The sequence below is a fragment of the Mangifera indica genome, chromosome 17, assembly GCF_011075055.1.
Source record: "Mangifera indica cultivar Alphonso chromosome 17, CATAS_Mindica_2.1, whole genome shotgun sequence".
In the NCBI taxonomy this organism is placed as follows: Eukaryota; Viridiplantae; Streptophyta; class Magnoliopsida; order Sapindales; family Anacardiaceae; genus Mangifera; species Mangifera indica.
Window position 1 is genome coordinate 9,076,573 of NC_058153.1, and position 12,519 is coordinate 9,089,091.

General features: G+C 32.5%; 1 protein-coding gene across 1 annotated transcript; it reads right to left on the minus strand.

Moving 5' to 3' along the window:
* Positions 1–4,470: 4,470 nt before the first annotated feature.
* On the minus strand, positions 4,471–10,768 carry LOC123199978. The gene is made up of 12 exons (XM_044615040.1): positions 10,615–10,768; positions 9,764–9,856; positions 9,405–9,533; positions 8,815–9,109; positions 8,458–8,576; positions 6,863–6,995; positions 6,693–6,769; positions 6,018–6,215; positions 5,583–5,772; positions 5,217–5,395; positions 4,904–5,004; positions 4,471–4,819 (listed from the first exon to the last, which is right to left on the minus strand). Exons 1-12 carry the CDS (start codon positions 10,627–10,629, stop codon positions 4,684–4,686), a joined length of 1,665 nt encoding a protein of 554 aa, XP_044470975.1. The 5' UTR covers positions 10,630–10,768; the 3' UTR covers positions 4,471–4,683.
* Between the last annotated feature and the right edge of the window lie 1,751 nt (positions 10,769–12,519).

A 12,519-nucleotide genomic window follows, 5' to 3' on the forward strand; every position in this document is an offset into this window, starting at 1 on the left:
ATAATATGATCATATGGGAATACAATATGATGTGAAGCCATGTAGAAAGTCCTATTACAAGAAGGATAAAGATTCCTAATAGATTGAAGTTTGGTTTAAATCAAGTTTCCTTCTAGAGTTTGATTTAAAATAAAAATTTTAGTCTAATTTAGTTAATTAAGTCTTTCATTTATGAGACATATTTTAATTAAAGAAATTAAGGGTTTTTATAACTTTATTGTTTAGTAAAGTTTAATTTTAATTATGAGTCATCAATATTATTTCTTAGAATTCCTAGAATTTTGAATTAATTAATATGCTTAATCTTAGTTAAACTAGTATCTTATTTTAATAAGTTTTCTATTTTAATAGAGTTAGAATCTTTATTTCAATTAAGAAAGTTGTAAACCTATATAAAGGGTTTAAGTCATTGTATTTAAATCAATCAATCAATTTACCAAGTTATCAATAAAAATTCTTATTTGGGCTTTTAAAGAATTATTTTGCAAAACTTGCAAGAATTATTGCATCCTTTTGCATCTGTTGACCGATATTAACTCTAAGAGTTCTTATTAACAATATCATAATCACATCAAGATTTACCTTACATCAAAAAAATTTTCATTCCCTTCCAAAGAATTTTAAAATCAAAGACATTATTGATGAAGATGATCTCTATGTTAGTCAAGGTAAGTCCATGATAACTCTTGAAAGCAATTATATGACTGTTAATCAATTTAAGAGGAATAATATGGAATGGTTACATCTTTAGGAAAAAATTTTGTTTCCAAAAATGTAGCCATTCTATAATATTTCTCTTAAGTTGATTAGTAATCATATAATTACTTTTGAAAGTTATCATGGATTTATCTTGAATAACAAAAAAATCATTTTCGTCAATAATATCTTTGACTTTAAACTTCTCTCAAGGGAATGAAAATTCTCTTGAATTGAATGTGTTTCTTTCATCTCTTTGGTGTCTTCATCATCCTTAAGTTGCTTTTCTTTCATCACCTCAATTTTTTTCAATTTGTTTACCTTGATCAACAAAGGGAGCTCTCACCCATCACCTTATTTGATTATGGAACTCTCTTGATTGAACAGAGCATTTCTTTGTTTTGGAGCTTCCTCCAATTCTCCTATTTTTTAGTAGCTCTAGGTTTGAATCCATCCTCCTTTAATGGAAAAGAAATCAAAACTCATTTTTCTCCCTTTGGAGTGTTTTCTTCAACCTTGTTAAGCACAATGATTCATTTTCCCCCCTACATGAAAGAGTAAATATTGTCTCAGCCCTTATATGTAGCATCTATATCAAATTGTCATGGACATCCAAGAAAAGCATGACAAGCATCAATCCCAACTTTATTACAAAGAATCTTTTATTTGTAGGTTTTTTATAGGGAACTAAGGCATTTAGCTCAACAAAGAAAAGCAAGACTAAGACATAGAAATAAAATAGGTCAATTGAAGATCCGAAGTAAGAGAAAGGTTGGGGGAAAAAGCAAATGAAGAGAATGATGATATTAATGATATTAAAGACTTTTGACAAGAGGGTGGTAGGATAGAAAAAATAAAAAACATAGAAGGAACAAGCATATTGTTAAACACACATAGGGTGTTTTTAAAGGAAATGCCTTTATATACGGCTTCTTCTTCTTTCGTTGATGGCAAGAGGTGAAGTCACTCTCAGACCAAGAGTAGGCATGCACCTCGAAGCACAAACACGAACAAAGGCCAAAAACAATGCTTAGAGTCTGCTAGGACATGAGGACAACTATAGTTTATGTGAGAAGGTTAGGAAGTCTTCTCTATGTGGCTAGGGTTGTGTGTCATATGAAATACAAGAGAAAAACATATGTATTTATGCACATCCAAAAGGCTCGCCCGATCCATGTGTAAGGATCAGACAGTCTTTGCCTTGCCTGCCCAATCCATGTGCACGGACCTAGTGTACATTGCCATGTTACTACCAGTCCTTGCACTTCGGTATTGGTAGTCTTGCCCTTTTATTTTCCACCTACCTCGGCCATGCATAAGTCATGTTTGGGTTTGCCTTGTCCCGTTTGATCCTTGCACTTTGACCGGATGGTCCTAATTGATTCCCAATTTCATGATTTTAGACAATCATACAAAATAACAAGCATGAATAAGGATACAACAAAATCTTTATCCACCTACATAATCAACACTTAGGAGTAATTAGATTTGGCTTGAATTAATCCAATTGGGTAAATATAATCCCATACTTTCTCAGATATACCTTTAACCTTTCAACATTATTTCGCTTTAGTCTAAAAGTACTATAAAATATATTGTGGGTCTAAAGACATTTCTAAGGCTCAAAATCCTCTATCTAGAATCAAGAGTAGATCTAACTCTAATAATATTATGGTTTTAGAGTTCCCCACTAGATCAATTCCTTTTATGTGTGACCTATAAGATCTCCATTAGGTCGATAGTGATTGAATTTGTATTGGGCTCTAAGACTATATCTAACTCGAATAATCTTATGCTTTTAGAGTTCCTACTAGATCGACTCCTTTTATGCACGACTTATAAGATCTCTCGTAGATCGATAGTGATTGAATTTGTATTGGGCTCTCGACTCAACATCCGTCCAAACATAGAGAAAGATTGGATCTAACAAGGCATTATAGCCACCCAATTAATGAAGTGTCAATATTCGAATTTTTAACCTACCAATGATACAATTATTCATACAATTTGATTATTTTGTCATACGATATTTTTTCAAGGCTAAAGTATGAATAAAGTGTCTCTCTTAGAGATCCTCAATTTACATAGACTAACTTCTATTAATGACCCTATAGTATCAAATCAATCACTAACTCAATCCCATTATGGCCACAAGTTTAATCGGTCGTTGTCATCTATTAGAAGGTTTTAATTGAGATATTAGTTCTTGTGCTTAAAGTGATGAATCTTCTATTGATCCACTATAGTCTTCGTGCATATCTCAATATGATCAATTTTCACATTTTTGGCAATCCTCTAACCAAACTGCGTTGGATTGGTGTCAGATCATACCAATCATTGCATAAGACAGTTAGATGACCTCAAGTTTGAGGATCACATATACCTCTGTTCACTAAAAGAATATATTTTATATATACTAGAAGAATTGTTCATATGAAATACTCTTGACGGGTCTATTCGATGAACATGTCTACAATGTACACTCATGTATTGCACCAAGCCTCATCACAGTTCAACTATTCTTAGTATGAAAGGTAATAATGATATTTGATAGTGAGAACCATATGTGCACGTCAAGTGATGACGGTAATAGTGATAGAGTTATCACTCTGCTAAATGACTTTGTCGAAAGATAGTGACAATTTTCATGTGTCAATATTGTTTGTTGATAATTTGGTGCAACATATGAGTGTACATTATAAATGTGTTTATCGAACAAACTCGTCAAAAATATTCCATATAGATAGTTACTTTACTGTGAATGAAATATATTCTCTTAGTGAACGAAGGTACACGTGATCTCTAAACTTGAGATTGTCAAATTGTCTTATACAAAGATTGTTATGGTTTGACACTAACCCAATGTAGTTTGGTTCGAGGATTGCCAAAAAATGTGATAATTGATCATATTGATGTACAAAGACTATGGTAGAGCAACAAAATATTTATCACTCTTAAGTATGAGAATTGATATTTCAATTAGAATCTTCTGACTAATAACAACGACCGATTAAACTTATGCTCATATTAAAATTAAGTTAGTAATCGATCTGATACTACACGGTTGTCAATAGAACTTGTGGCCACAAACTAAATGTTAATTACGTAGGTGGGTAAAAATTTTGTTTTATCGTTATCCACGTCTGTGATTTTAATTGATTGTCTAAAATCATGAAATTGGGAATCAATTAGGATCACCCAGTCCAAGTGCAAGGATCAGGCAAGACAAAGCAAGCCCAGACATATGACAATGTACATTGGGTCCACACACATGGACTGGGTAGACAAGGCCAAGACTGCCCGATCCTCACACATGGACCTAGCGGGCCTTTTGGATGTGTACACATACACGTTTCATTATCTCTGATTTTCACTTTAAAGAAAAGGTGAAACTCTGAGGAAAGGGAGGTGTTGATAAAACATTGATCATCACGGTGAACAAAAGAAGGGGCTGCAAATGATTTCCACCACAAGCTGAGGTGAAGGCAGTTGTAGTTGAGAACATGAATTGCGAACATGTGGTAAGATAACAAAACAAATAATACATTTAAATTGGATTGATAGGGAAAAAGTGGGAGGATAACATAACAAAATTAACAATTTGAAGGGACTACTAACTGATAAATAGGGCAAAGAAGTTAAGGAAAGCATCGAGGAAAAAGTAAAAGGGAATTCTGGGGCTTAGGGGGCTTCCGCCTGGGGAACTGGCAACAAGGTTGCCCGTATTCATTCATTCACTGTTAGCTGTTTATTTTAGAATAATTCAAGAAACGCTTTAGGCTGAATTCTGATTAGTTTCATTAAAAAAATAATTTTCCGTTGTCAGGATTGCGCTACATTGAGAGCAAAAATATAAAGAGATATATGTTGTCCACATTATTCCCTGCAGGATTACGAACTTGGAGCCGGAGACAGCTGAACCTGTTGAGGTCAGCAGGCTGTATCTGTTCAGGCACGCATCATGTTGATAAGGGTGTCCTCACTCTTTTAAGATACAAGTTTTGACAACTCACTTTCAACCAACTTGCGACCAACAGAACATGAAGTTAAATTTGAGGAGATAATCTTCCTTTCTAGATCTTTGTACTCCATTGCTAAGTTCACATCCCAGCTTGTGTTTTCACTGCAAGGATGACCCAAAATCTCGTTTTAGAAGAAAGCCTTCCAGCTTCAATTACGAATTTTGTACTAGAAGAAATTTCTTTACCGATCCACAAACTGTGTGTCACCAAGATTTTCCATCATGGCACTGAATGCGGATTGGAGATCTTCAAGAACTTCTAATTCAATCTCCAACTGAGCTTGCAACTGTAACAATGAAAAATAAAAACAAAAATCATGCATAGGAAAGATCTGAATAAATATATAATTAAAGCATGAATAAAATCAAATTCTTAACCACACTCAATTCAAGGGGAAAAAAAGCAATATGGGAAAGCTCAAAACATAAAAGATATGAAATTCATAGAAAATTGGCAGAGCAATACAAAGAAAATGAAGAAATGTAAGAAAATAATTACAAGGTCCTCTTCCTGATGGAGAGGGTTGCGAAGTCTCCTTAGGTGGTCTAATAATGGAGTTGGCAAGCCATAATGGAAAATATCGTGATTCTTCGAGAGCCAAGTACCCCGTACCATGTGGGTGCTCCAGTTAGACATGGGACAATCCTCAATACTATCATTCTGACCAACATCAATATCTGCAACAGAACAAAGATTGTGAAGTAACAAGTATTTCTGCATGCCTTTGTGAAGTAATTGGCTGTACTGTACATTCACAAAATTGCATTAAAATGATTTCTTATAATGATAGAACCTTAAATTTATAAAACACTTGGAAGATTTGCGTGGGTAGAAAAGGAGAGTTTTATAGAGCTTGTAAAATACCTATTGGAATAACATCATACGGATTGTCTCCTTGTGGTATGAAACCGTAAAATGTCATTAGATGTGAACTAGAGAAGTTTCCATAGCTAAGACAACACTGTTCTCCAGCACTACAGCGTCTTGACAAAGGGAACTTCAAGGATTCAGTTACAGGATCTACTTTGCCATATTGCACTATATGTGGGTATAGCTACAAAAATTGAAAAGAACATGTCAAAACCAATTATACTATGCTTTGCATTTAGAGAACTATAAAATAAGCCCCAATAAAGCAGATAAAACAAGTATGCTAGGGTCTGTCACCTAAGTACCTCAGGTTTCCCAAACTCAGATGGTATATTGCACTACATTTAGTTCCATCAGTTCCATTCAAAAAAGCTGGATGTAAACAAGGGACTAAGAACAGAGGGTGGAATAGAGAAAAGAATAACGTACCGAGTGATTAAGAAAGCCTGCAATAGGAATTAAGCAAGTTCTCAGCTTTCCATCAGCAAACATGACTTTCATGCTATTAGAGTACCAGAGTTCACAAGCCCATAAGAACTGCTCCCATGTATAGAACTCTGGAGGAAATATATCAGGATAATCGTTGCATAGTGCTGGAAACAACTCATCATATTGATTGCGCAGATGCTGCAAAAAGAGAGAGAAAAGTACAGCTTATGCTCAATAAAAGTTTTTCTTCTTTCCTATTAGATTTACATACAAAGAAGTCTGAGGAAGTCACCATGAAAGAAATCCTGCAAAATCAATTTAGAATTTTACCGTTCCCTTCCATAAATTCAGAGTCTTGATAGGAAAAATGGAAGCCAAACAAATATACACATAATTTTGTATGCTTTACGTTTGATCTTCTGAAAAAATACCATATTACTTGGACCACACTTAGCATTGAGGTTTATTTTCTAGAAATTCACACTCACAAAATATGGTTGCCTCATTCACATTTGATTCATTGCAGATTAACAAACATTTGCTTCATGCGTAAAGATGAACAACTCAGATTCAACAACATTGACACTCTTTTCCCACAATTCCAATTTTCCATGTAAGAAGCAAAGCACTGTGGTCAAATATGTTGAATATATTTACAAATAGAGTACAGATAACCTCTTTTGCCTGCATTATCTCTTCTAACAACAATGTCCCTTCCAAAGCCATGATTGCATCAACTCCAAAGCTCAATCCTATATCAATTAAAAGAAGTCAAAGCAGAAAAATAGCATTGGAAGATTTGACAACATCTATTTTTCTGCAAAGACCTAAAGCCAATGGAATACCTGTATTGAATTCTTTTGGTAGAGTGTCAAAGTAATATTTGAATTTTGAGTCACAATTGTGCTTCTCCTTCATGCTCCACAGCAACAACATAGTCTCAGATGACATCCCATCAATCTTCTGCAATATATTATACTGCACCCACACAAAGTTTTTTAACAACACTGTAATGGATCAATCTTGATGAATGGAGTTATGCCACACTTGCAATTCCATCTTTACCAGTAAACTGAATCTCACATGACTAAACAGCACCAAAGATACAGACATGTTAAATGGATAAAGAAAAATTTTAGAGTCATCTAAAAAAGTTTATCTATGGACACCTTTCATTTTTATTTTTCTTTCCAATGTGGGACTCATATATTCCAACACCTAACAATTGACATTTGTCATACATGGAATAGCATATTTAAACTAAGGATTGACTCTTCTTGGCTCAGCTCAAAACAGGGTCTAACTCTTCTTGTCCAATCCATGGGTTCAATTGGGTTTTAACCCAGAGTTTGGCTTCTTTAAGCTCAATCTACCATGCTCAAATAGGTCTTGAATCAATAGAATCTGATACCATATAAATTGAGAGACATATACAATTGGGAAAAAATTCTATTTCAGCACACATAATTACATGAGAGTTAGCTTCTTCTTATGGGGAATAAGATCTCTAATTTAGTAAGGATGTACGTAATTCAGTTCAAACCGTAAATCCAATCCGAACTATTAAAAAATTACGATTTGATTTAGTTTGATTTAAAAAACAGTTTGATTTGAATTGATAAATTTTGGAAAAACGGTTAACGGATTGGGTTGCCGTTTGGGTAGTTTCCAAACCAAGCCAAACAATAAACTATACTTTTTAAAAATATATAAAGGCCAAATGACTATTGTCCACTCAAGGTTTGATGAAATAACAGATTCTCACTTTTTAAGTTTGAAAAAGTTATCTTTTCACATGTTAAATTTTTTATAAGATTGTTGAAAAGACCAAACAACCCTCAATCTAATAATGTTTTGTCCCCAAATTTTTATTAAATAGTTTTTTGCATCCCTAAATTATATTAATTTTAATACTTATAAAAATAATTATTAGTATAAGTATCAATAGGGGTGTCATTGATGTATGATCATGTTTGGAGGTGAATTACAATTTTAAAAAATGTGAAAGATGTTAGTGATTTTTAGAAGGATTTTGGATATTCCAAAAAAGTGTGAGGCTGCTTTTAAAATTTATAAAATTTCAATATGCTGCTTGATAGTTTCATAAATAACAGTTACACACCCAAAAACTAAATATAACACAATATTCAATACATTTTTTGTCTGCTCTATTTTTTAAGCCTAATGGTGTAAGTTTTGGAAGCAACATAAATTGATATAGTGTCTACATTGTAATAGGGATTCATTGTAGATGTATTCATTTAAATTAAATGATTTTCAGTTTCCACTTTTATTCATGGCACATGTATGAGATTGTTCTTCAAAGATGAGGACATTTATCCTACTTTTATTCATCCTAAATCTTTCAAAGCATGTTTGTGACATAACATACATGAAAGTCCCTGAATTCCCAAGAGTAATTTTCAAATTAGAAGCATACCAGGTCAGATTGGTATACAATATCCTCAGAAATGATAACTGACACAGGGATCTCCAAGGCAATATCTCCAACTTTCAAATCTTCAATTGCAATGGCTCCTCTACCTGCTGCTTCAATAGCTGCAAGATACATGCAGCATGAAAACATAACATATTAAATACCAAACTGAATGCTTTAAGCAAAAATGATGGATTTGGACAGAAAACATCTTAGATTCCCTAACACCCCACCCCACCTTGTCCTAAAATAAAAAGATTTAAAAGGAAGAAAGTAGGGGAAGGAAGGAGGGAAAGAAAGAGAGCAAATCTACGCTTATAAGGAAATACCAGAAAAGCAACCTCAATCTTGAAAACTTACAAGCAATCTCCAATTTCATTCTAACGCCATTGTTTTCACCCCATTGTACTAAAATCTTTTCTTTGTCACAAATATAGCTTTTACAAAATTTTGTTTTCTCATTATACTTATTCCCCATTTTTTGGATTTTATCAATGAGCAGCTCTTGTAAGTGTTGCAGGACATTCACTTGCTTGTACATTTGACCAGAGAGTGAGTTATTCACAAGCAAAAGTATTGAATTAAGGGCTTCCAGTTCGTTCCTAGTACTGTAAAATCCCACTTGTGCATCATGTTCACCAAAATAGAGTTCCACCTGCAACCACACCAAGCACATCATAAAATCATCAATTGCACACTGATAGACTGCAATCAAGGAACAGTGAACTATATTTTTTTCTGCCTTTCTTATCTTGATTGATTAGACAAGCAAGGAAGACATTCTCCCATCATCAATGAAAAAATATTAAACAAACCCATGCACCAAATTATCTACCTTGATACTTCCTAGAAACAAATAAGTACCAAGTACTTCCTTCAACAAATTCCCAATGACCAGGATCAAAATGTCTAATGAGTTGAAAAATGAGTTTTCTAGAGTTGGAAATGACCTCATCCAAGTGGATTATTCTTCCTATCTGAAGCATTATCTCCAAAGTATTACATGTTGAATCAAGCGATGAAGGGCTCTTAAGGTGCATTGGTACCTTGACTCCAAAACCCTTGTCAAGCAGTAGTTTCTGCCAAAATAAAACAATTAAAACAAAGTTACAGACTAAAAGACTCAATCAAATTGGAGTAGTTCTTTTCAGTCCGAATAAGATTATCATTTAAGAAATTTGACTATAAATTTATGACCATATTCTCAGTTGTCAATAAAATAATGAAAATGAAAATACATGAATCAACAACGCTTGTGAAGAATGAAATGACAGAAAACTAATTGTGCAGTGTTTCTTTTATTTCTCACCTTCTTTTTATCAAGAAAAGGATCATTTTCACTGAACTCAAGAACTATTGAGCAATAATCACCATTCTCCACAGTATCATTAGATAAACATAGCTGCAGTGAACAAAAAAGTTATAAGATGTAACTTTTTTTTTCTTTTCTTGTTAAGAGCATAAATAAACAAGTCATCAATTTTTATCAAACTACATCATGAATGGACAACAAGAGCAATGACTTAATGACAGATCCAAATGAAGATAATCAACAAATCAAAGCAATCAAAACAGAAATTTTCTCTTAAAATTGTTTCTATTCCTTTCTTTCTCCATCCCATTCATATGTGAAAGTCTGTATACAGATAAAATTAGTATGACGAACAGCCAGCATGACACCACAAAAATCAATACATTATTAAAGGGAATTCAATACCACACCAGGCAATAACATTACTAAAAATGTGATTTTTTAAAATATTCTTTTTATTTACTAGTTAGATATTTGATATTACAAACGTGAGTCTCCTCATAACAAACGTGAGATATCCATAGTCATAACATCTATAATTCCACCCCCTCATTACTAAAGTAAAATTAGCAAAGAATGGGAAATGTAATTCGCTCGGCTGATGTTGAATTTGTAACATGGATAAATTCAATAGCAGATATGAATTTCAATATCAACTAAACCGGCAGCATCACAGACTGTCAAGTATATCAACAACAAAAGTATTTATTAAAAATACATACACAACACTTGAAATATAAGCCCTAGATATCTCCAATCAATCATTCTAGTATTTTTCACAGTGCAACAAAAAGAAAAAAAAAATACTGATTACAGTTGAAGTAAATGAATTACAGTTACAAGTTTACCTTGACTACTTCCATTGAAGAACTTAAAACGATAGAAATGATTAACACAGAGCAGAGCTGATAGTCTACTGCTTCTTTCTATCTTTCTACAGTGGGTGTTTAGCGCCATTAGAATTAGAGCTGAACGAGGTTTTCGAACGGGTTTTGTGGGGCAGCCCAAAATGAAAATCCCGGACCTATCATCGGTGGGTTTTAGTTTTAGCAGAAACTTGTTGGCCAACAAAAGGACCTGTTAAATATTTCAGCCCATATTGTAAATGGGCCTGAGAATTAAAACCAATTGGGCCAATCATGGGTGGGTTTCATCATAACTTAAAATTAAAGGTTTAAGGACTAAAAATTGATTTATAGCCGGTAGCTCTTATTACAACTTACAAGTATACCTTACTCGTGGCAAGGTTTGAAGAAATGATAGATTCCCATCCATTCAATTTCATATTTTAGATTGTCTAAGTTTGTAAAGGTTCATTGAAAATAAATACAACAAGATGTTAAATATCTATATATTTAATTTTCATTGTTTTCCTCTCAAGTCTCCTGTTCTGAAGATTTTGTCTTCTTAATTACTAAAGAGATTCTCCATTAAGTAACAGCTGTTAAAGTATAACATTGTGTATTTCTAAAAGAACTTCAATCACTACGAGGAACTCCAATATGTTGAAAATAGAAGGTTTTGCCTTAATTTTCACTATCAATTTCTAAAAATTAATATATTCGTTATAAATTAAAACAGAACTTCAAAAGCCAAGAAAATGCATGACATTGAAGGCTTTGTACAAATATTCTTAAATCAAAAGAGGAATTGAAATTTTTGACCAATAATATACTCTTCCTATTTAAATTTTATTCTCTTATTATTTATATTTTTAATGGGTATATTATACAGTTTTGACGGGTATGAAGTTGAGGTCCATAAGTAGTGAAGTATCATCGACTATTTTTTGAATAAAATTACGTAATTGAATAATAAAAATTATAAAATTTAGTTCATTTATTAAAAAAATAATTGATAGTTTAATGTCTCTAAATATTGATAACTTTTTAATGAAATATGAACTTATAATTCATCTGATGGCTTTGTATTGAAAAACAGAATTTTAATAGTATTTCTCAATAAGATTTTGAACAAACTTAAATTATTCACTCAGTTGAAATCATCAACCATTTACGCATCTATATTAACATAAATGAATGATTAACGATTCAACATCCTTTTGACTATTATGAAAATATGTCGATCCTAAATTAAACAGAAAAAGAAAGAAATGACCATACAATTTGCAAATTCACATTTAATTTCTAAATAAATAAATAAATATACGGTTCCCACTTTCTTGGATCTTTTTAGACTTGAAATTGGAACCAAATCAAAGAAAGTTCAACATATTCCAAAAGGGTTATTTGGTTTGGCCAATAAATCTAATTTGTTGAGACATTCGGTCTAAGAATCCAAATAATTTTGACAAAATTAATGGTTACAACTTGATTGCTTCTTTACATTTTAGTCTAAATATTCTAACCCTTTTAGGGTTGATTGAATTAAAATATAATCGATAATTCAATGGTCTTTCTTTGTTATTTCTTTCACATTCAGTATCTAATTCTTAAACTGATTCTGTTCTAATTCCAGTGAGTTTAATGGCTACCATTTGGTTCATAAAGTCTTGCCATATGAGTGGCATAAAAGGATGATACTTAGAATTTTTTTTTTTTCAATGTGAAAATTTGAATTTGTAAAAACAATTTTTAGAGTTAAGAAAGAAATTACGGAAGATTTTATTCAAAAATATAGTTGAGGAAAAAAAAAAAAAAACCCAACTCATGTAACATTCAACAACCCACAAATGATAAAGAGCAAACCCAAAACAAAAAACACACACAAATTTAATTCGTCTCATCTTAAAT

What these genes read in the sequence shown, in the direction of transcription:
- LOC123199978 (XM_044615040.1), bottom strand. An exon ending in TTGTATACCAATCTGACCTG is followed by an intron (nt 6,996 to 8,457) that starts GTATGCTTCTAA and finishes GTGTGGGTGCAG; the next exon opens with TATAATATATTGCAGAAGAT. An exon ending in GTATGATGTTATTCCAATAG is followed by an intron (nt 5,396 to 5,582) that starts GTATTTTACAAG and finishes GTTCTGTTGCAG; the next exon opens with ATATTGATGTTGGTCAGAAT.